At 41.0% G+C, this 26,076-nt stretch overlaps 1 protein-coding gene across 1 annotated transcript in view; it reads right to left on the reverse strand.

The window, feature by feature from the left end:
• Positions 1-14,438: 14,438 nt before the first annotated feature.
• Positions 14,439-26,076, reverse strand: part of LOC124776074 (trypsin-1-like) — a 34,672-nt gene continuing 23,034 nt past the window's right edge. The window contains exon 6 of the mRNA XM_047250917.1: positions 14,439-14,582. Within this exon, the coding sequence (XP_047106873.1) occupies positions 14,439-14,582 (144 nt within the window). The remainder of the gene's footprint in view (positions 14,583-26,076) is intronic.

A 26,076-nucleotide genomic window follows, 5' to 3' on the forward strand; every position in this document is an offset into this window, starting at 1 on the left:
ATACTACAGCTTCATCCGCGAAAAGCCGCATGGGATTTCCGACACTCTCTACTAGGTCATTCATAAATATTGTGAAAAGCAATGGTCCCATAACACTCCCCTGTGGCACGCCAGAGGTTACCTTAATGTCTGTAGACGTCTCGCCATTGAGAACAACATGCTATGTTCTGTTTACTAAAAACTCTTCAATTCAGGCACACAGCTGGTCTGATATTCCGTAGGCTCTTACTTTGTTTATCAGGCGACAGTGCGGAACTGTATCGAACGCCTTCCGGAAGTGAAGGGAAATGGCATCTACCTGGGAGCCTGTATCTAATATTTTCTGGGTCTCATGAACAAATAAGGCGAGTTGGGTCTCACACGAACGCTGCTTCCGGAATCCATGTTGATTCCTACAGAGTAGATTCTGGGTTTCCTGAAATGATATGATACGCGAGTAAAAAACATGTTCTAAAATTCTACAACAGATTGATATCAGAGATATAAGCCTATAGTTTTGCGCATCTGCTCGACGACCCTTCTTGAAAACTGGAACTAGCTGTGCTGTTTTCCAATCATTTGTAATCTTGCATTCCTCTAGAGACTTGCGGTTCAATGCTGCTAGAAAGGGGGCAAGTGCTTTGGCGTACTCTGTGTATCCCGTCAAGTCCAGTTGACTTTCATCTGTTGAGTGATTTCGGTTGCTTTTCTATTCCTTGGATACTTATTTCGATGTCAGCCATTTTTTCGTTCGTGCGAGGATTTAGAGAAGGAACTGCAGTGCGGTCTTCCTCTGTGAAACAGCTTTGCAAAAATGTGTTTAGTATTTCAGCTTTACGCGTGTTATCCTCTGTTTCATTGTCATTATCATCCCAGAGAGCCTGGAAATGATGTTTCGATCCACTTACTGATTTAACGTAAGATCAGAACTTCCTAGGATTTTCTGTCAACTCGGTACATAGAATTTTACTTTCGAATTCACTGAACGCTTCACGCATAGCCCCCCTTACGCTAACTTTTACATTGTTTAGCTTCTGTTTGTCCGAGAGGTTTTGGTTGCGTTTAAATTTGCAGTGAAGCTCTCTTTGCTGTCGCAGTAGTTTCCTAACTTTGTTGTTGAACCACGGAGGGTTTTTCCCGTCCCTCACAGTTTTACTCGGTACGTATCTGTCTAAAACGCATTTTACGATTGCCTTGAACTTTTTCCATAAACACTCACCATTGTCAGTGTCAGAACACAAATTTTCGTTTTGATCTATTAGGTAGCCTGAAATCTGCCTCCTGTTACTCCTGCTAAACAGATAAACCTTGCTCCCTTTTTTTATATTCCTTTTTACTTCCATATTCAGGTATGCTGCAACGGCCTTATGATCATTGTTCTACGCTTACAGAGTCGAAAAGTTTGGGTCTGTTTGTTATCAGTAGGTGCAAGATGTTATCTCCACGAGTCGCTTCTCTGTTTAATTGCTTGAGGTAATTTTCGAATAGTGCACTCAGTATAATGTCACTCGATGCTCTATCCCTACCACCCGTCCTAAGCATCTGACTGTCCCAATCTATTTCTGGTAAATTGAAATCTCCACCTAAGACTATAACATGCTGAGGAAATTTATGTGAAATGTATTCCAGATTTTCTCTCAGTTGATCCGCCACTAATGCTGCTGAGTCGGGAGGTCGGTAAAGGGATCCAGTTATTAACCTAGCTCGGTGGTTGAGTGTAACCTCCTCCCATAATAATTCATAGGAACTATCCACTTCTATTTCACTACAGGATAAACTACTGCTAACAGCGATTAACACGCCACCACCTGTTGCATGCAATCTATCCTTTCCAAACACCGTCTGTGTATTTGTAAAAATTTCGGCAGAATTTATCTCTGGCTTCAGCCAGCTTTCCCTATCTATAACGATTTCAGCTTCGGTGCTTTCTATCAGCGCTTGAAGTTCCGGTACTTTACCAACGCAGCTTCGACAGTTTACAATTACAATACCCATTGCTGCTTGGTCCCTGCATATCCTGACTTTGCCCCGCACCCTTTGAGGCTGTTGTCCTTTCTGTACTTGCCCGAGGCCATCTAACCTAAAAAACCGCCCAGTCCATGTCACACAACCCCTGCTACCTGTGGGGCTTTTTCATATACTATGAACTTTGTAACGACTTGCTTCAATGATACCCATGCCTCTTTCTCATTTAAGGTCATTGTTGATTCAGAGTTAACATCAAACATCAGTTTTCTGATGTCGTGTCCGACAAAGACGCCTTCTTTTAGTTTAGCTTCTGAAAGGTGTGGAAACGTTTCGCAGAGATACGTAAAACATGGTCCATCTTTAGGTAAAGCCTTTACAAACTGTTTCGTTAGGCTTAACTTTATATGTAGAGGTGGTAGGAGCACGTTTTTTGGATCTACACGGTTTTGCGTAGTATGTTCTTTTCACTAGGTTTTAAAGACTCCCTCACAGGCCAGTTCTTTCCGTACCAGTGCTGATCAATAGCCCTACTGCCCCACTCACAAAAGAAACATGGAGATTTCGTAAAGCCACCTTGCTGACCAAGGAGCATGCGTATTACATTTGGATCACCACTTATCTTCCAACCATTAGCAGAATAGCCTATTTTATTTAGCACTATTTCTATGTTTTCGTAGCTTTCTTTGAAATGTACAGAATGTCCAACAGGTATGTTGTGTAATAAAACAGCCTTTAAACCAGTTTTGGATGAATCAATAAAAAGCCTCCAGTCTTCCTTTTCATATTCAATACCAAACTCATTCATCAGAACGGGAATGTCTGAGCAGTAAACTAAATCACCTCCGTGTTGAAAAAACTTGGAACATTGCTGCTCTCTCTTTTTATACACGTATATGCTGGTCCCAACTACCAGTAAGTTCTTTTTCTTTTTAAATCTAAAGCCAAGCAATTCAGCTTTTTCTTTCGTTAAGCCCTGATGCCTAACCAAATCGTTAAGCTCGGTCTGATTAAACAATTTGGCCTCTAGACTTTCTGTATTACAATGTAATTCATCATCATCTGGTTCATGGAAATCAGATTGTACACCAGAAAATACTTCTGTTGGAACAGAATTTAAATCATCTGGGGGTTCAGGAACCGGCAAATCTACACCATTCCCTACTCGTCAGATGGCGGTCGGAAGGTTAAGGTAGCTTATTACCTTCTTGTTTTTCGAATTATGACCAGTAATATCAACACTGCAAAAGTAGCAATCATCGGAATGATTTCTTGGCTCCCTCCATACCATAGGAACAGCAAATCTAAAGGCTTATTCTCTTTGGAGCATTTTCTCAGATCGTCAACACAATCATAACATACCTTATGCGACGCCCAAGTTTTATCTTGATCACCAAGCTTAGATCAAACGTATGATAGACAAACCTTTTTCACAAAGCCTGAATTTCGCTTTGGTGTTTTTTAATCACAAATTGACCACAAATATAACAAAAATTGTCAGCAGAGTTTTTACAACCATGATTAGACATTATACTGAGCACATGTACAGGAAACAAGAAAGTGAGTTTACGGGGTTTGTCTAGAGACTGTCAGTTTCATTGTAGTTAGTGTGATGCATATTACGTTGATTCCATTATCCTTGATGCAATTGTGCGATTAGCTCCGGATAGGTAATTTCAAGCCAATGCGCTTTAGTCATTTGACTGATCCCTAGCTGAAATGGCACAGTTAGCACGATCGAATGAGCTGTCTGCTTCGGCCCGGGATGCCTTTGTCGATGAAAGTCAGATAGCGAAAGTGGACTGTAGTTGTTCCCGTGGTACGTCGCCAGACGACACAGCAGGGTCCCGTTTCCTAGGGGCCGGCGTGCCCGGATCGCGCTTATTTGTCAAAATACGGTCTCACCGCCGCCCCATTAAAGTGACGTAAAAAGGCAGATACTAGGAATCAGTTTCCCCCGCCTTTTCCACACAGAAGACGCAATAGTCGTCGCAATTCTTGGTGCAATACATCGGATTGTGACGGTCTTTCCCCCTCGACATCGGGTAGTTTCTTACAAGAAAACCTTTGAGTACGTGGTCACAAAAGGCCAGTGATGTTTACGGCAGTCGACGCCCATAATACTGAATACCATCCAAATACAATGTTGGCTACTAATGACAACAGGGGGCGGGACTGGAGGTATCCAATGGTGAACACAGCATGAGGAGTGTAATTGGACTACTTAGTCAACGAGTGACTCACGACAGTGCTACAGTGTCCTGATACAAAGCATAGCAATGGCAACAAAGGAAACATTGCATTAAATCTACAACAAAAGTTGCCGAACTCGGCATTTTCCCAGTAAGGAACCTGAGAAGCTTTGCAGAGTGAGAAATAAATGGCAGATGAAATATTAGCGTTTCTGCAATATGTGGTGTCGTCTACACACGGCTGTGTGGACGATGTACATGAGGAGTACAAAGATAGACATGGTGCTTAATAATTGAAACTGATATCGGAACAGGTGTCGAGCCATGTAGTTCACCACCTTTATCGGACAGGAAGCTACAAATCTGGTGTCCAGTGAAACGCAGTACATGACAATCGTTATTCAAGTACTGGGGACTAAACATAATTACATTCATCCAAGGTTATCCATATCATAATAAAAACCAATTATGAATAGATTTCGAATAAGTTCGCAGCAATATGATGGAGTATTACATAAGGAAAACTATAGTGCTGTAGGAAAACTGCGGATATTCAAAGGAGGACAAGGCGCGCACGTTAAAAAATGGTGTTTGCGCGTTTCCAGGATGCTCGATACGATCTGCAGGATGCGCTTGATGGTGACCTGCTACGTAATGCACATCAAATTGCGCGCGACACAGATTAAAGTGATTTCATGGGAAGCAATGGATGGTTGTATAACTTCAAAAAGTGCCACAGAATTGGAAGACGTAAGATAACGAAATTTCAAACAAAGCGTCGCGGTCATGATATGCTATCTCAGGACCAACATTAAGTGCAGAACAAAGTCTCGTTATTGTACTTTGATGGGCCATAAGGAGTGTCCAGAGTCACTCCCGAATCTATAGACAGCTATAAAAGTAATTTGCGCTGGAGTAAAAACAAGTCTTCCGGTTCGTATTTTAGTCTATGCATGCTACTCACAAGATGTATTTGAGACTCCACAACCTGAAAAGAGTATTTTATCATCAGAGTCTTCAATAAGTATGAAATTTCAATCTGTAACGTTGTATTCAGAAGGCGAAAATATTATTTGGCAGTCACCTACAGCGGGAGCAGCGATCATTGTAATAAAATAAGAGAAATCAGAGCTTGCATGGAAAGATTTAAGTGTTCGTTTTTCCTGTACACTATCAGAAGTCGAATGGTGGAGAAATAGCATGAAAGAAATTCCGTGATCCCTCTGCCACCACTTAAGTTTGAATTGCAGAATAATCATGTAGATGAAATATTTCTGCAATATCTTGCATTATGTGTAGAAAACGCTGTTTGTTTTCATTATCTGTAGATGAACAGTTTTAACGCACTTCACTATACTATTAATAACATGTAAATAACTTAATTTTTCTACAAATTTATATCTGCTCTGCAAGTTATTTACTAAAATTCCTTTGTAAAGAACTAAAACTTCCATGTGTTCATTAACAGCTGCAGAATAACATCTGAGTTCCACGTCTTGTTGTCCCAATTTTAACAGAAATTACAATGTCTGCCTTGCTGATGATGAACCAAAACGAAGAACAGTTCAATTTATACCACCCTGTTATCCCAAATATAATTCAAATTTTATTTCCACTTCCACTCTCAGCTTCCTGAAGATATGATGACTTCAGACGCATTCGCTCTTCATCAGACATTTCCTGAACAGCAGCTTGCGATGACAAGTACGACAGAAAACCAAAATCGTTTGAGGTTAGCAGTTAATATCCGTCCTGTTTTCTCGCCAAAGTATCTTACTGTGAAAACAGTACTATCCAAATAGAAATATCTGCGACAAATCGGAAACAGCACAACACAACAATTACCCTTACATCGTTTGTCGAAAAGGTTGTGCTACTGCAAACATTCTGTGGCCAACTTCTTAGTTATCTTGCCATCAAGGGTGTTGAGTCAAGAAAAAAAATGATATGGTACATTTCATGTAACTGGTCGTAAAACAACTGGTAAGTGATGCAGTGGGAACGATTGACACGTTATAAATCCATCATCATTTAGTTGTGCTCATAGAAGTGTAGGCACAAAATCATTTCTGGGCACTGCACCGATTCAGCGATTTCTCATCTCCTGGTGTTCGAGAAATTGTTACATGTGAACTTTCATTCTTTCTCAATAGTTTCCCTGTCAACAGGGAACGCAGCATTTGCAGCCTGTACTTTGAACTAGAAGTATAGGCGTATATGTAGGATTATAACACGTTCAAGTGTCGACCCCTTTTGACGCGATGTACACACGAACTGAAGTTTCGTATTACAAGCCACCAACTGGCAAACAGCTAGCGACAGAGTGTTCCAATATGTTTTGTGTCTCTAGGACGCTTCGTTGCAGAGTTTACCAGTTGCAGTGGCTGGTGAGTGGTGCCCTGCTAGTCTCTTGGCAACCAGTACTATATGTTTTCAAAGGATGAGAGAGATGTGAAACGGACTATGTATCAAGGCAGCGCGGACAGCATGGCTCTAGTGTTTGTTTGGTGAAAGATAATGTCACGGAGAGCTCGAAGAAAGGGTACAGCCGTCGGTTTTTAAGACCTCATAAATGTAAAGGCAGCTAGCGGAAGATAAGGAAGACCAGGGCACATTTCTTTCGGAAATGTTATAATTTTTTGTTAAATTTGCCATGTTTCAAATGGTTGTTAAAGCATATCATTGTATATATAATTTTAGCTCAACGTTACATTTAAGAGTGCAAAAGAATTTTATATAGGCTCAGTTCGAGAGCATGAACGTGCCCCAGATATGTAGCAAGTCTATGCACCTATGTTGACACGTTCACCGATGTCATCGAACACAAAAATGAATAGCTAAACCCACTGCTGAAATTTTCAAAATATATTTTATTGACATTAAACAAAATTACAGGCTTAATTACACCGATTAACATGGTAAAATACCAATATTTTACTAGCAGTAAACAAATTCCACCTGTAAGCATATTATTTGCTTTCATAAAAATTTGTTCCGAAACTACAATTTACGCACGAAAAAATAACATGCATCCTGTGGAACAATAGCCCTGAGCTCACCTTTTATGTAGAAGGTAGTGGACCTACTCTTGTTTTCTTTGTTATTGATTGTAAATGGAAAGAAAATTTTCATCCTCTTCATCAAATAGCTGCAGGTTGGAAGATAAACTGGATGGAACATACTTTGAGAGTACTTGATAACAGACGCTTTGGAAGGACTAGTTTGTGAGATCACGTTTAGAGAAAGGAAGTACTTGATGATGATGGATGACACGAAGCGGAAATCACATGGGCGTGAAGAGGATGACAGAGGACAGGAGACCATGGAGAATTCCCTTGAGAAAACATGACATTAGGCAGAACGTTAGTGATGTCAGACGTAGGCCTATCCACATTTCTCCTTCTTTTTCCCTTTAGCAATTTCTTGCCATTATCAGTCCATGCTCTCATAGAGTTAACCTTCTCTGCTTGATATTCATTACGTTCAAATGTGTCTTTCATCCATTTCTATCATGTATTCTATTGTGCCTTCATTTATATATTGCGTAATTTTAAAGTTTCCTTGACTGGGTTAGAGTTAGGATCGCAACGCAAACTAGTGAATAAACGTTTCGCTAAATAACAGCGTAAGAGTGTCTCATTGCCATATTTGCAATACTTTCAAAACTACGGTAGTCACGTTCAGGCTTTCACATTATGCAGATGTGTCTTATAAAGTAGAATAATCTTCTGTAAACAGCATTTATGTTTATCTATTTTCAGTTCTAAAGATATGCTTCCAAGGAGCACAGATATTTGTTTAACAATACTTCCTCACCATGCAGAAAAACACAAATATGTTTTCGCACTAAGACGTTGATTCTCCTGGAGCCCTGAAGTTTTTGAGAGCCCTCAGTAGATGGCACTAATAACCTTCCATTGTATTTAGGCCTCTAGGAAGAATGGTTCCCTAGGAAAGAGATCTGCATGAAGGTACCCCATGCGCAAACGCGCCCCGCTCTCTCCTTCATGTCGTGGCTGCACGATTCAGCAACCCCGAGTGAACATGTCTTCCTTCACGGGCGCAAGTCTTGTGTGGTTATTGACATCCTTCACACTCCGAGTGTGGCAGTCTTGAGCCCATCGATTCCAAAATAGGAAGGTGGTCTAGGGATTTTGACCAATACGAGAAGAACTGTTGCGGAGTAATAAAACACACTCTCTGTAGGCCACGATGGCGTCGCTAGCTATTCCGACATATACTGATAGTCGTTTCCACTTCTCACACGAGAGACATAACACGATCCTCTAACTAATAAACAATATTTAAATGCGATTTCTGAGTAAGAACCTCGTTGCTTAAGGATACACGGTACATCTGAATCATGGAAAAAACCGACACTTTTTTATTATTTTTATTTGTAGTTTGGTACATACTTGACGTGATTTAGAGTGAAAATGACCGCCATAAACGATATTTTAAACTCACTGTCGAGTTCGACACCACGCCTCCATTATTTACATTACAGAAAACCATTAGTATTTCTCGAAAAACTGGAAAATTTTTGCTTCCGGCTTTCCTGTTTGATTTATACTCGTATTGTGTATGTTGGTGACATTTCTGGTCTTTCTGTAAATTGTCATTTTTACTCCTGTGTATAGTTCCTTTGTTGTAATGCTTTGTTTAGGTCCTAATGAAAGTTTGTTGTATAAATGCTACAGATATTTGAAGAGCCCATGGAGAAAACTGTGTACATTTCTCAGGAGAGGAGATTTGAACCTTCAAGATTATGAAAAAATACATAAAACACTTTGCTCAAGTGTAAGTAATAAAATTATATGATAAAAAGACAGTAAATCCAAAGTAAGTACATCTTTACCAAGAAAAGAACTTGTAAGTCCATTACTTTATGGTAAACTTTCGTCGCTTTATTGTGTTATTTAGCACTGGAAGTTACTTTTTGTTAGTCTAGGATTTTGGTTTGTTAACTCGTAGCCTGGAATAAATATTTCTTGCGCCTTGACCACAAAACTGTTTAAGTTCTTGAACGTTTGCGTATTTTTCATAAGGTATGGGCAGGAGCTGCGGAAGTATACCCATAGAATTTGTTATTTGCAGAACGATGGTGATTTACCTTTCAAAGTGTTTCATATTATAAAACACCATTATGTCTTCGTTGAGACCATAAGAATCTGCCACGTCCCTACAGTTGATGCTCAAGCTCGACGTTACTTGTAGACCAACGGAATGTTCCAAAAATACCGGCGTTCAAGCTGCACTGTGAGTAATCCTGTATTTAAACAGGTTTCTTCTTCCACAGCCAGAGCTTCTCTGAGAGATGGTACCTTGAAAGAGCATTTAGTTTCGTCACATGCTTTTACAAAGGTCGTTCAACCTCGTATACATTCTTCTTGAACCGCAAAGACTTTCTATGACTTTGGATTGGCATTTGTAGTTTTAAAATCATTACTCCCAGTCTTCTGGAAACTCTCTGATAACTTTCTGAACCTCTTATTGGAAATAATATTACGACACTACCTCATCTCCTAATGGTATCAACAAGATAGTGACGGTATATGAACACTGCGTAGTTCTTATTCTATCCTGAGCACGAATCAGGGAGTATTAAAAGAACCCTTACTTTTGGTTAAAGGATTTCACTCACATAATTGTACCGAAAACTAATAGCTTAATTGCTTCTTTATTCCCAAAACCTTCAGTGTAAGTATAACATATTGCATCACTGTTAGGCATTTGATGAATATTTAAACAGTAAAACGATAATTCCATGCAAAGCAATGAAGACCTTCTGGCAAAAACAATTTTCAATCACGTTATCATTTCGTTTGATTCTTAAAATGTATCGTAAAGAGCAATCTCTGGCATTGGAATCATCATCTTTAGGCTTTCAATGAGTAGCTAGTGTCACAAAAATTAAGTTGATTAAATAGGAAGATATGTCAGTGCACTCACCTAACAAATTAAAGTTCTTGATACTTTGTTCTCTTTCGTAGAGTTTGTTTTTTTTTTTAAAAAAAACAATCAAACGATGGGCGTTTCCAGTAACTGTCTAAATCATGACACATCGCCCTAAGGCCCTAAAAACGCTACTCATAATGTTATAACTTTTATTTTTTCTGCTGATTGATTGATGGATTTCTTGTCACCTTCATCTTGTGATAATTCACACAATTTAAAGATCCTAAGAGGACCACACTATTATCACACTCCAAACAAATCACTATTACTACAAGAAAACAACACAGAGTAAAAAACTCAACCGATCATGTTTGCAGCGGCAACCAGACTGACTTTGAAGGTGTATTGCAGAGAGTTGAATCGCGCCTTGCACTTGTCCCATTCTTTCCGTGAGAAGACAGGCATAGGACATTCTTTGCGTTACCATTAAAAGTAAAACTGATTGTATCTAGGAACCTTTCGATGTTATTTGAAAGGCATTTTAACTTCCTTGTAGTACTGACGGCTGGCCAATCAAATTTGACATAAATTACTTTTCTACTTAAATGGAGTTACGCCATTTTTCCCATGGGGTACTCACGTGTGGTTCTAGATGTTCATTAGTGTGCAATAAATACTAACAATTGTACATGTCCAGAAATTCAATAAAAGAAAATTCAGGGGTAACTACTTCACAAACTAAGTATTGCATACTATTGAGAAAACCTGTGGATAAGTTCTTCAGCGATGATTCAAATCTTTGGTATGACAGAGCAGTAATGCTGTTTGTAGAGGACCCTACATACTTCCTAACAGAACATTGTTCGATTACACCATCACATTTTCATCTTTACACTTTCCCCATCAAAGAACTTGATTCGATAACCAACAACTAATTAAGAAATTATATCAACACCCCACAGAACCTTACCCAAATAAGTGTTGAATTATATTGCTACTCAAATACATGTTCTTTTAAGCAATTACATATTAATTTATGTCAAATGTCTTTATCTCTCTAGTAACATTATGCAGCAAAAGGAATTCAGTAGTTAATTTTGTTTAATTTCGTGAACACACATGTAATTAATGTACAGTCAATAATAAAGTAATAAACACCAGAAAGGATCCCAAGAGGAAGCTTGAAGATGAAGAAATGCAACAAGTTGATGCCCATGGTTCAGTAATGTTGGAAGACACATTTTAATGTGGCTCAAATCTTAATTCTCAATTTCGTGCAAGTTGTACTCTTTAGAAATTAGGTACACCTATCTCTTTAATACTGTAAAGCACAAGCTTAGAGCCAACTACTTTGGTCGTGTAGACTGTATGGTCTGCACATCTCGTTTTTGTTTGTGTTTTCCAGTAATAGTATTTCTCTATCATTCAGAAATTGCAACACATTTTTAACTTTTCACTCTAGTTAGGATCGTAGAAGCATGGTCTTTTCCGAATGCAGTTCTGATCAAAAGCGATTCTGATACCTGTAGTCAAGTTCCTTGTTAATCATGGCTTTTACGTTCTTCTGTTAATATTTCCGTACAAACTTTCCTCCCCCTTACACATATACCAATTTTCATACATACAGCTTTAAATGGTTCTTTAATATAGTGACACATATTTTTCATTAACAAATTTTCGTAGATTCATATTTGAAAATATTTTCTCAATGAAATACTTTCTTAAAACGTTTCGCCCGCTATTTCGCTCCCTAAGAAATTGAATTTCTAAAAACAGTGAAATGTGTGTTCTTTTTATTTCTAACAGGAAACCCAAATATAAATTTTCATGTATTTATCTTCAAAAATGATTGCATAATGAAATATTTACAAGAAATCTTTCGTCCCCTATTTCACCCTGTTAGAGGTCGAACTTCTAAACACACTGAGACACCTACTTTTTGTTTCCAATCAAGAAGTGAAAGACATATTTTCGTAGATGTAGCTTTAAAAATTCTTTCATAATGAAATATTTTCAATACATTTCGCCCCTTAGGGGATGAATTTCCAAAAACTCTGTAACACGTATTATTTTAATTTTCAACCTAGAAGTCAAATAGCAATTTTCGTAACTGTAGCTGAAAATCTGCTTCAGCAGATTTTTCATGACAAAATTTTCAGACACTATTTCATCCCATACGGGCTAAATTTTCAGAAATGCTGAAACACGTATTTCTTAGTTTTTGAGCGAGAAACCAAATATCAATTTTCGTAGGCCCAGCTTCAAAATTGCCCTAATGACTTATACTCAGGAAACCTTTCCTTCCCTGTTTCACCCCTTAGGGGATGGAATTTCGGAAAATGATACCTACACCTACAGTACAACAACCTTTCCAAATTTAAAGTTTCTGTCCTACGTGATTTGAGCTGCACAGTAATGAGTCAGTCAGCCAGGCCACTGCAGAGGTTGCACTGGCATTTTATCCAGCTTGCAATTGTCCACACCTATCAAGTTGACCTAAACTTTGTTGCAGGTTAGATTAAGTTGTAGACAAAATTTTTATTTAGCAAAAATATTCTAAAACTAAAAATAAAAATATAATATTTTACAGGTTAGTATACTCAATTAAGTGTGTGAAGTATATCACCCGACATGGCATAAACATCTGGTAAAAATTTATTCTCTTTCACAGGTGTATCATTGGATTAAATGGTACCTGCTTTTGAAGAACTGTCTTAGATCATTTCTAATTGTTTTTTTTTTTAAAGAATATGTCCAAAAGTGTTCAAAATAATTGCAAATTCTTTAGAAAATGTTTTGCACTAACAGTGATAAACTGCAAAATTTCAAACATATACAAACAATTACAGCATCGTATGAGTAGGCCTTGATTTTCACAAAATATGGAGCCCACTATAGTCCATATGTACTATGCTTTGATCTAACTCATCCACTCCTACCCGTGTTCCCTCGATATGCGCTTTCGTATGAGTAGGCCTTGATTTTCACAAAATATGGAGCCCACTATAGTCATTATGTACCACGGTTTGATCTAACTCATCCACTCCTACCCGTGTTCCCTCGATATGCGCTTAATCAAGCTTGCTGTCAGTCAGTTTCTGCATATCTTTAAATACAACCACTTAACTTCTCCCATCTGAATGCTTTCCGTACTCAGCAAATTCCCCTACCTCCTCGTCCTATTTTGACATGTCCTTAAATTCTATACATGCCACAGAAATTACCTCCAACCACGCCGTTATTTCTCCTTATATTACAAATATCAGCGCATTTCACAGACAATAAATTTGCTCTCCCAGACAGTTGATCTGTTCTCCCAACGAAACTTCTACAGCCCCAGCACCCCACCCCCCAAAAAATAATGAAATGCATCCTGACGTCTGACATGCCTGCTTGATATAACCCACTCTGTCCTCCACCCCCCCCCCCCCAAAAAAAAAAAAATAATCAAATGCATGCTGACATCTGACATTCCTGCAAGATGTAACCCTCTCACACACTCTATTCTTCCTTATATCAGTTTCCCTCCTCCTTTTCCATGTTTACCTTTTTTTGCATCTACAAAATCATCGTCTTCCCTCCATCCTTTTTACTCCATCACTGCTCAAACGCAGCCATCATACTCCTCAAAATACCACATAATTTTCATGTTGGAATGTTCGAAACATCTTTCCCATGTCCAAGTCGTACAATTTAGTATAGTGCATTGATGTTCGTCATTTTTGTTACAAGAGTAAATCCTCATAAAGACTTTAAAGACAACAAACAGACTTTGATATCATCTTTGTGAAACTTTTGTAAAGATTAAAAAATAGAAATATCTCTCACTTAAATAATTTATAAATTTTTTTGTATGTTTACAAGTGCATTTCGACGATGAGCGTCAGATGTACATCTACCATCGAAACGAAGGCACAGAAATTACAATTAAAAGCGCGTGCGTGTACACACACACACATTGAATACTTCATTGTAAACAACATCTAAATCGCGAATGGTGAAAGGGAAATGGTAAACATTACCCAGCATTGCTTTAACGTGGTATCAATCACAATAGCTTTCAATCCCCCATTTTATTTCGTAATTTACCATTTTAACTGCACTATTAGTGTGATATTTTGACTAAAGTGAACTTTTCTTGTGATTGGAGGGTGAAAAATGGGAGCTTGGACTAATGTCCTTTACTGACGCTGAAAAATTGCAGTAGGCCATCGTATTTGGCGTAAAATGTCAAAAACCTTTCGAATCCGGTTTACTGTTGCATCGACTGTGAAGATATGCACAGTTGCAGTTGAAAATATTCGAGTGTTGTGGAAAGGTATAGGCAATCTTTTGCGTGATTGTCAGATACTCGGAAACCGTCATCACTTTCACATTACTTTATTGCCAAAATGAAAAGCGAGATTACAGGTTGTCGTTGATGAAATCGATGAAGGCGGAGACCCTGGTGCAACCGGATGGAGCGCCCTCGTAGCCGCATAAGGAGTAAGCCCACTGGGCCACGCCTATCAACACCCCGTCTTGCACCAAAGGTCCACCAGAGTCACCCTGCAAGTCAGCAGCACATGGTACCACATTCAACAACAAAATACAGACACGCTAAAAGTTGTGCTGCCCGTAAATCTCATGTATGCTACAACTAGTGAAATATCTGGCTTCAGTGATTAACTTCCTGCCAGGAGAAACTAATCACACAGTCGTAGAAAACCGTGAAATTACTCACATCTATAGTAGGTCTGTTTAATAGTTTTCTTGTTAAACATACTTTAAGAGATATTCCACTGCTTCGGTCACACAATGAAAATATGAGAACATCATGTATCGTATAACTACTGTTCCAAATATCACTTTCTTTTACGTGCTATATGATACATATACAAAGATTTTTATTTATACCAAAAGTTGGTATAAATGTATGTCGATTATCTACTGAACAGCAAATGAAAGCAGGTGCACATGAGTCAGTACTTGTTATCATATACTGATTTTTACGATATTACGGAGTTTTCCATATGTAACCTTCTTCTTTCTGGATAAAAATAGAGGACTCTCATTTTCTTAAAGGATTGAATTCTTTCCTAAAGTATTTTGTTACAAAATTTACTTAGTGTCTATAATTTGTCTACACGACAAATTCAAGACAACCGGTGCATACGAGAGTCCACGCAAATCCTGAAGTTAGGCTAACATATGCCGTATTTGTGGTAAACTGATTGTGAATTCATGACACTCAGCTAATCACATTCCTCTCTTAGTAGCTTGTGTACATGACACAGGATCAAACACAAAAACTGAGATAAATTAACGTGAGATATTTGAGAAAAATACTCAAATAACGACACTGTCTGGTTTGAGGCTAGCAAAATATCCACTTTACACGTGTTGAAGATTGAACATAATACGTCCTGTGCTGTCTTCAACTACAGAACGTACTTCATAAATGTCGGAATTCGTAAAATAGTCATGATTTTTTTATTTGGCAGTGCAACTACATTTGTGATATACTGACAAAATCTGTAAAGAGAATTACAACTCGGCAAATCGTGTTCGAAATAATCGGTGACGATACTGAAAACAATTTTCAGTATTAATGACGGACTGGCAACGAAAATCGACGATAAACGATTACACAAGTACTGGTAACAATCTAAATTACTTTTTACCAGTCGTCGTAAAATCTGATCTTCAACTGTGCGACACAATTAATTCGCATATAGCAGTACTGAAAGTTGAACAAGGCCCTGGAAGTAGACCACATTCCGTGAGATCTACTGAAAGCCTTGGGAGAGCCAGCCATGACAAAACTACCCCATCTGATGTGCAACGTGTATAAGACAGGCGAAATATCCTCAAACTTCAACAAGAACGTAATAATTACAATTCCGAAAAGAGCAGGTGCTGACAGGTGTCAATATTATCTAACTATAGCTTAATAAGTTATGGTTACACTATACTAATATTAATTATTTACAGAAGAATGGAAAAACTGGAAGAAACCGATCTCGGGGAAGATGCAGGAACAGGCAAGACAATGCTGACACTACGATTAAGTTACCTTAAGAGAAACCCACTTTTACAGCGTTTGTAGACTTAGAGAAAGCTTTTGACAATCTCGAGTGGGATACACTTTCTACTACATGGACATAACCATAAGCCTTTTATACGATGGAAGGGGCATGGAATGGAACAAGCGGTTGAGAAGGGATTCAGACAGGTTTTCAGCTTATCCCTACGTTATTCAGTCTCTACATTAAGCAAGTACTAAACGAAACCAAAGAAATATTTGGAGCAGGGATTAAAACTCAGGGAGAAGAAATAAAAATTTTGAGGTTTGCCGACGACAATGTAATTCTCTCAGAGACAGGAAAGGACTAGCAAGAGCAGCTGAACAGAATGGAAAGCGCCTTGAAAGGAGGATGTAAGATGAATATCAAGAAACGCAAAAAAAAGTACAATGGAATGTAGTCGAATGAAACCAGGTGATGCTGAAGAAATTACATTGGGAAACGAGACTATAGATGTAGTGTATGACTTTTGCTATTTGGGCATCACAATAACTGGTGATGGTCGCGATAGAGAGGATATAAAATGTTCACTGGCAATGGTAAGAGAGGAGTTTCCAAAGAAAAGAAATTTGCTAATATTGAATAAAAATATAAGTACTCAGAAAACTTTTTTGACGGTATTCCTTTCGAGTGTAGGCATGTAGGGAACTGTATCAAGGATGACCAACAGTTTAGACAAGAAGAAAAAGTATGCTTTTGAAATGTGGTGCTATGAAAGAATGCAGAAGATTAGATGGGTAGATCATGTGACAAATGAGGTACTGAGTAGAATTGGTGACGCAAGAAATTTGTGGAGCATATTGACTAAAAGAAAGGCTCGGTTGATATGACACGCTCTGAGATACCAAGAGATCACAAATATACACACATCAAAAAAAAGTTTTACATCACCTCGGTTCCGAGAGTTCCGGAACCTGTACAGAAAATTGGAATAGAGATCAACACAAACATCATTTCTGCCCTTTTTATTGATCATGAAAGCCACACATAGCATGGCGTACCACCATACAGCCAGACCTTCAGAGGTGGTGGTCCAAACTGCTGTAAACACCGGTACCCCTAATGTCCAGTAGCACTTCATCTTGCATTGATGCATGCCTGTACTCGTCGAGGAATACTATCCACAAGTTCATCAATTCGCTGTTGGTGCAGATTCGGCGTAGATCCCTCGAAGTGGTTGGTGGATCACGTTGTCTATAAACAGCCCTTTTCAATTTATCCCAGGCATGTTCAATAGGGATCACGTCTGGAGAACATCCTGGCCAGTCTAGTCGAGTTATGTCATTATCCCGAAAGAAGCCATTCACAAGATTTGCACGATGGGGGTGCAATTTGCCGTCCATGGAGACGAATGCCTCGCCAATATGCTGCCAATTTGATTGCACTATCGGTCGGAGGACGGCATTCACGTATCGTACAGCCGTTACGGCGACTTCCATGACCACCAGCGACGTACGTCGGCCCCAAATAATGCCACCCCAAAACAGCAGGCAACCTCCACCTGCCTACACTCGCTGGACAGTGTGTCTAAGGCGCTCAGCCTGACCGGGTTGCCTCCAAACACATTATCGGTGAAGAGAACGTGGTGTCGATCCTGAGCGGTTCACTCGGCATGTTGTTGGGCCCATCTGTAATGCGCTGCATAGTGTCGTGGTTGCAAAGATGGACTTCGCCATGGACGTCGGAAGTGAAGTTGTGCACAGTTTGAGTCGTAACACAACGTCCTGTGGCTGCACGAAGAGCATTTATCAACATGGTGGCGTTGCTGTCAGGGTTCCTCCTGGCCATAATCCGTAGGTAGCGGTCTTCCACTGCCCTTGGGATCCTGAGAGTGGCATGTCATCGATAGTTCCTGTCTCTCTGCATATTCTCCATGTTCGGACAACATCGCTTTGGTACACTCCAAGATGCGTGGATCCTTCCCTTGTCGAGAGCTATTCCTGGCACAAAGTAACAATGCGGACGCGATCGAACCACGGTATTGATCGTCTAGGCATGGTTGAACTACAGACAACACGGGCAGTGTACCTCCTTCCTGGTGGAATGACCGGAACTGTTCGTCTGTTTGACCCCCTCCGTCTAATAGGCGCTGCTCATACATGGTTGTTTATATCTTTGGGCAGGTTTAGTGCCATCTCTGAACAGTCAAAGGGTCTGTCTGTGATACAATATACAATATCCACAGTCAACGTCTACCTTCAGGAGTTCTGGGAACAGGGGTGATGCAAGTGAAAAATTTTTATTTTTATTTTTTTTTTATTTTTTTTTATTTTTTTTTTTTTTTTGTCATCAGTCTACTGACTGGTTTGATGCGGCCCGCCACGAATTCCTTTCCTATGTTAACCGCTTCATCTCAGAGTAGCACTTGCAACCTACGTCCTCAATTATTTGCTTGACGTATTCCAATCTCTGTCTTCCTCTACAGTTTTTGCCCTCTACAGCTCCCTCTAATACCATGGAAGTCATTCCCTCACGTCTTAGCAGATGTCCTATCATCCTATCCCTTCTCCTTATCAGTGTTTTCCACATATTCCTTTCCTCTCCGATACTGCGTAGAACCTCCTCATTCCTTACCTTATCAGTCCACCTAATTTTCAACATTCGTCTATAGCACCACATCGCAAATGCTTCGATTCTCTTCTGTTCCGGTTTTCCCACAGTCCATGTTTCACTACCATATAATGCTGTACTCCAGACGTACATCCTCAGAAATTTCTTCCTCAAATTAAGGCCGGTATTTGATATTAGTAGACTTGTCTTGGCCAGAAATGCCTTTTTTGCCATAGCGAGTCTGCTTTTTATGTCCTCCTCGCTCCGTCCGTCATTGGTTATTTTACTGCGTAGGTAGTAGAATTCCTTAACTTAATTGACTTCGTGACCATCAATCCTGATGTTAAGTTTCTCGCTGTTCTCATTTCTACTACTTATCATTACCTTCGTCTTTCTCCGATTTACTCTCAAACCATACTGTGTACTCATTAGACTGTTCATTCCGTTCAGCAGATCATTTAATTCTTCTTCACTTTCACTCAGGATAGCAATGTCATCAGCGAACCGTATCACTGATATCCTTTCACCTTGTATTTTAATTCTACTCCTGAACCTTTCTTTTATTTCCATCATTACTTCCTCGATGTACAGATTGAAGAGTAGGGGCGAAAGGCTACAGCCTTGTCTTACACCCTTCTTAATACGAGCACTTCGTTCTTGATCGTCCACTCTTATTATTCCCTCTTGGTTGTTGTACATATTGTATATGACCCGTCTCTCCCTATAGCTTACCCCTATTTTTTTCAGAACCTCTAACAGCTTGCACCATTTTATATTGTCGAACGCTTTTTCCAGGTCGACAAATCCTATGAAAGTGTCTTGATTTTTCTTTAGACTTGCTTCCATTACTAGCCGTAACGTCAGAATTGCCTCTCTCGTCCCTTTACTTTTCCTAAAGTCAAACTGATCGTCACCTAGCGCATTCTCAAGTTTCTTTTCCATTCTTCTGTATATTATTCTTGTAAGCAGCTTCGATGCATGAGCTGTTAAGCTGCTTGTGCGATAATTCTCGCACTTCTCAGCTCTTGCCGTCTTCGGAATTGTGTGGATGATGCTTTTCCGAAAGTCAGATGGTATGTCGCCAGACTCATATATTCTACACACCAACGTGAATAGTCGTTTTGTTGCCACTTCCCCCAATGATATTAGAAATTCTGATGGAATGTTGTCTATTCCTTCTGCCTTATTTGACCGTAAGTCCTCCAAAGCTCTTTTAAATTCCGATTCTAATACTGGATCCCCTATCTCTCCTAAATCGACTCCTGTTTCTTCTTCTGTCACATCAGACAAATCTTCACTCTCATAGAGGCTTTCAATGTATTCTTTCCACCTATCTGCTCTCTCCTCTGCATTTAACAGTGGAATTCCCGTTGCACTCTTAATGTTACCACCGTTGCTTTTAATGTCACCAAAGGTTGTTTTGACTTTCCTGTATGCTGAGTCTGTCCTTCCGACAACCATATCTTTTTCGATGTCTTCACATTTCTCCTGCAGCCATTTCGTCTTAGCTTCCCTGCACTTCCTATTTATTTCATTCCTCAGCGACTTGTATTTCTGTATTCCTGATTTTCCAGGAACATGTTTGTACTTCCTTCTTTCATCAATCAACTGAAGTATTTCTTCTGTTAGCCATGGTTTCTTCGCAGCTACATTCTTTGTCCCTTTGGTTTCCTTCCCAACTCCTGTGATGGCCCTTTTTAGAGATGTCCATTCCTCTTCAACTGTACTGCCTACTGCGCTATTCCTTATTGCTGTATCTATAGCGTTAGAGAACTTCAAACGTATCTCGTCATTCCTTAGTACTTCCGTATCCCACTTCTTTGCGTATTGATTCTTCCTGACTGATGTCTTGAACTTCAGCCTACTCTTCATCACTACTATATTGTGATCTGAGTCTATATCTGCTCCTGGGTACGCCTTGCAATGCAGTATCTGATTTCGGAATCTCTGTCTGACCATGATATAATCTAATTGAAATCTTCCCGTATCTCCCGGACTTTTCCAAGTATACCTCCTCCTCTTGTGATTCTTGAACAGGGTATTCGCTATTACTAGCTGAAACTTGTTACAGAACTCAATTAGTCTTTCTCCTCTTTCATTCCTTGTCCCAAGCCCATATTCTCCTGTAACCTTTTCTTCTAGTCCTTCCCCTACAACTGCATTCCAGTCGCCCATGACTATTAGATTTTCGTCCCCCTTTACATACTGCATTACCCTTTCAAGATCCTCATACACTTTCTCTATCTGTCCATCTTCAGCATGCGACGTCGGCATGTTAATTAAATCAATAGGAAGTGTAGTGAAGTTACAGAGAAATGACTTGGCAGTAAATATGAAGAAATCGAAGAAGTCGCCGCAGCAAGACCTGATTTAGCCTACGAAAAAGTCAAGACTGTCGGAGAAATCAGAGACAGGAGTTCTTCGAAAACGTAAAGGAGAGAGGAAGAACTTTCTGCGGACGGAAAAGATGCTGTGGGTATCGATTGGGAAAACATCCAGTATTAGAGTCAGCGTTTCACAGAGCTATGGAAGTATTGCGTTCATACAAGACAGAAGGGATGGCTCTGAGCATTTAACATGTACGTAACAAGTGTCAAGGAAAGGATCATGCTCTGCACTCGTTGGTAGGGCACCGAAACTTGTACACGTCCACCGCGGCGCTCGGGGGTGCCAGCACCAAGCTACGACACCTGAAGATGGGCGCATAAGAGCCCGAAACCGACCGTGTGATAATAAGAGAATCTTACAACTGCAGCAGTATTTTCAACGTCTGGTAAAATTAACGTTGTTGCGTAGAATCTATGAGACCGGAGGCATACCATCTAAGTTTAGGAAGAATGTCATCCACTCAAAACCGAATATACCAAGGACAAACAGAAGCGAGACCTATAGCATCAACTGTTTAACAGCTCATGCATCCAAGTTGTTGATAATAACGATACCCAGAAGAAAGAGAAAGAATGTTAAGAAATATATAACTATCATTTTTCTTTGGGAAAGGAAAATGCCTCAGTTCTCATAACGGAGACAAGAGATAAGAAAAGTCAAGACAAATTGATATCACCAGTCCTAGAAAAAGCGAAAGAAATAGCACGTATAGATTTCAGAAAGAAAATTACGCACGTCGCCGTAAGGTAAGACCACTGCAGGAAAAGAGTAGCACGTTGTCAGAAAAGAATTCATCTTCTCGGTTTTACTGTAGTACGGATAAGAGTTACATTACAGGGTGGCAATGTTGTGGGGAACCAAGTCCAAAACTGAAGTTCGCAGGACAGGACAGGTTCTGTTGGGCAAGGCGTTTAAACTGCACACGAATACTGGCGCTGTACGGACCAAATGCGATATCGTGTCCAGCGGTAGCGAGCTGGTCTCCACAGTTTGCCCAAGGTGCACAGGTGTGGGTGACGCTGATTCGCCATACAGATAAGTACATGTCCCATACGATTTGCATCTTCTCGGCAAGCTGAAAGAACAACTGGAAAGAGAGATATTTTCAGACAATGAGAACGTTCACACAGCAGTTCTCGAATATTTCGTGATGGAGGGGCATCGTTCCGTCGCCGAGGAATTGAGCCATTGGCAGAACGTTCCTTCCGTTGTTTAGAAGGATTTGTTGATTAAGTTGAAAAATAATGGCACGTATCTGTGTCTTTTTAAAGTTTGGTGCATCATTCGATAAAACTGTAGACACTACTTTGTATGTAGGGTAACGACAGCCGAAATATTCCATTACTTGAATGAAGAAAACCGCTGCGGCTATTGGAATTCTTCATCGGAGAACATGAGCGGTTTTGGAAAGTAAATTTCCGTGTTCAGGTGCTTCAGTGAACAGAAAGGAATAAAAGAACTTATCAGAAATTTAGCCATGCCATGAGACGGCCAAGTGTAAGGGGCGTTCAAAAAGAAACGGACCGGAGGCAGAATTACAGAAACGATTACCTGTCTGTTGTCCGCGCCCGGTAGCTGATTGGTCAGCGTGACGGAATGTCAATCCTAAGGGCCTGGGTTCGATTCCCGGCTGGGTCGGAGATTTTCTCCGCTCAGGGACTGGGTGTTGTGTTGTCCTAATCATCATCATTTCATCCCCATCGACGCGCAGGTCGCCGAAGTGGCGTCAACTCGAAAGACCTGCACCAGGCGAACGGTCTACCCGACGGGAGGTCCTAGTCACACGACATTGTATTTCATTTTCACCTGTATGTTAAAAGTATTGACGATAGCTTTTGAGACACTTGTCTCACTGTGACACAAGGCGGTGAATGGCTGTCTCATCAAATTCCCGGGGCTGCGATGTTAACCAGTTCCGCACATACAGCTGGACGTCGTCGTCCAAGGTGAATCGTTTGCCTATTAGAGCCTTTTTAAGGGGACCATATATGGCGTAATCAAAGGGAGAGAGTTTCGGACTCTGTGGAGGGCGGCCGAGAACCCCTCATTGGAATTTCTGCAGGAGTGTCCGCGACTGTTTTGACCGTAGGAGGCTTTGCATTGTCGTGGATCAGAAGAACCCCACGGTTGAGATTGCCTCGTCGTTTTGATTTGATCGCTTGGCGAAGGGCGGTCAAGGTTTCCGAGCAACGCTGGGCATTCACTGCTGTCCCGTGCTGTAGGAAGTGAATCAGAAGGTGCCATCTTGGTCAAAGAAGTGCGTCAGCATTATCTCTCGTGCACTCGTGTGGATGACCTTGGCTTTTTTTGGTGGTGGTGACCCTGGATGCTTCCACTGGAGACGTTGTCCTTTTGATTCTGGTTCGAAGTGATGACGCCATGGCTCATTTACAGCCACTACTCGTTCCAGGAACGCATTCCCTTCCCGAGCATAGCGCTGCAGATGAACAAGACAGTGGGCCATTCGACATGCTTCCTGGTGTGGTTGAAGACTGTGGGGGCACCCTTTGCGCACACACTTTGCGCATATACAGTCGTTTCTTGATGATGGTGTGAACACTTTCGACGCTCAATCCGACCACGGCGGCTATGGCTTTCACTGACACTCGTCGGTCGTGGGTAATCAGTGCATCCATCAGTTGGAGATGTCATCGGTGATGGAATGTGGTGCTCCAGACCGTGCATCATCGGCTAAAACGACACCCGTCCTTCCGTGAAGCGGTAGTGCCTTGCTTGACCCTCGCAAGGGACATGCAGTATTCGCCGTACACTTGCGACATTCGTCGATGAAAGTCCGTTCCTCCTACTCCTTCCGCTGTCAGATAGGCAACAACACCTTTTTGCTCTCCTGTTGACGCGTCAATGTCACTGTTTGCAATGCGACTGGCAGTGTTGGACGATTGATGCATGCCGCTGCTAGCTCTATATCGTCACGTGACGTGCACACGCACCCTCTAGCGACGGGCTGTGAACTTCCACGCTCTGGTCGGAACCACACCTCGTTACACACACCATGATATTACCCTCCTGTGCCGGCCGATTTGGCCGAGCGGTTCTAGCCGCTACTGTCTGGAACCGCACGACCGCTACGGTCGCAGGTTCGAATCCTGCCTCGGGCATGGATGTGTGTGATGTCCTTAGGTTAGTTTGGTTTAAGTAGTTCTAAGTTATAGGGGACTGATGACCTCAGAAGTTAAGTCCCATAGCGCTCAGAGCCATTTGAACCATTACCCTCCTGTCACCGATTAGCGCATTCCAGACTCCGGCTCGTTTCTTTTTGAACGCCCCTTATATGAGACATAAGCGATTAGGTCTGTCTACGTACAGTCAAAATACTGAAGGTTCTATTTAAACCGCATAAAGCCATCCAATACATTTACGAGGTATTTAAAACTTCTGTCACACGAATGTGGGAGCGTCTGTGATAGAATGTAATGAGGGCTAAGGCCATCTACAACATAAAAAAGAACGCAGTATAAACGTCAAATTAAGAATGTAGTCTCTATTAGAATAATTATAATAAAAGTTATTAAAATACCTTGAAAAACGCAGCGTTTGTAACATTAAAATAGAATAGTGTCACACTGTACATACACTGCAGACATCCTGGGGAGGAAGCGTTGGTGCTGCCGGCGCCAACTGAGCGCTATCTGTAGCGAGGCCTACGCGGCAAGCACCGGGAGAAAAAGGGCAAAGTTGTAAGTATTTTAGAAGAATTGGAGATTTTTCGAGCATTGAGAAGAGCCCGAGAAGTTACCCTCAACTACCAGATGGATTTACATCACAGAAACGTCCAAGCCAATTTTGATTATTTAAATGGGTGACGTTATCCAGTTTTTGCTTTTTTATTTATGTGAAAGGCTTTTCTTTTGTGAAAACAATTTTATTAAGTGCATTGAAATGCTTGAAGACACTGGTATCAATCTTGGCGCCGCCACACGCAGGTGTGCCATGAATGACCTACTGGGAAACAGTGTATTTGGTTCGTAGTGGTAAGGAAGACAGTTGCGGGAATTTCGTTTGTAGCGCCAGTTCGTGTGGCGTCTGAGGAATTCCCCTGGAGATGTTGGCCAGCCTGTGTAAACTGTCATAATCTCCATATTGAAGTATCGCATGTTCCACTTGTGACGTTTGAGTTTTCAACTAATTTTTGTCATATTGCAATTTTGTTATCAAGCCTGATAAGGACGACAAACTAAGGAAAAGTTTTTTAATTTCCCAAGCGAATGTTAAACGCAATAGCCTGCTGAGGGCAACAAGGAAAGTGGTAAAGAAGATAGTAAACGCTAGTGTAGAAAATATACTCCTGGAAATTGAAATAAGAACACCGTGAATTCATTGTCCCAGGAAGGGGAAACTTTATTGACACATTCCTGGGGTCAGATACATCACATGATCACACTGACAGAACCACAGGCACATAGACACAGGCAACAGAGCATGCACAATGTCGGCACTAGTACAGTGTATATCCACCTTTTGCAGCAATGCAGGCTGCTATTCTCCCATGGAGACGATCGTAGAGATGCTGGATGTAGTCCTGTGGAACGGCTTGCCATGCCATTTCCACCTGGCGCCTCAGTTGGACCAGCGTTCGTGCTGGACGTGCAGACCGCGTGAGACGACGCTTCATCCAGTCGCAAACATGCTCAATGGGGGACAGATCCGGAGATCTTGCTGGCCAGGGTAGTTGACTTACACCTTCTAGAGCACGTTGGGTGGCACGGGATACATGCGGACGTGCATTGTCCTGTTGGAACAGCAAGTTCCCTTGCCGGTCTAGGAATGGTAGAACGATGGGTTCGATGACGGTTTGGATGTACCGTGCACTATTCAGTGTCCCCTCGACGATCACTAGTGGTGTACGGCCAGTGTAGGAGATCGCTCCCCACACCATGATGCCGGGTGTTGGCCCTGTGTGCCTCGGTCGTATGCAGTCCTGATTGTGGCGCTCACCTGCACGGCGCCAAACACGCATACGACCATCATTGGCACCAAGGCAGAAGCGACTCTCATCGCTGAAGACGACACGACTCCAT

This window comes from Schistocerca piceifrons, chromosome 2 (genome assembly GCF_021461385.2).
Source record: "Schistocerca piceifrons isolate TAMUIC-IGC-003096 chromosome 2, iqSchPice1.1, whole genome shotgun sequence".
NCBI lineage: Eukaryota > Metazoa > Arthropoda > Insecta > Orthoptera > Acrididae > Schistocerca > Schistocerca piceifrons.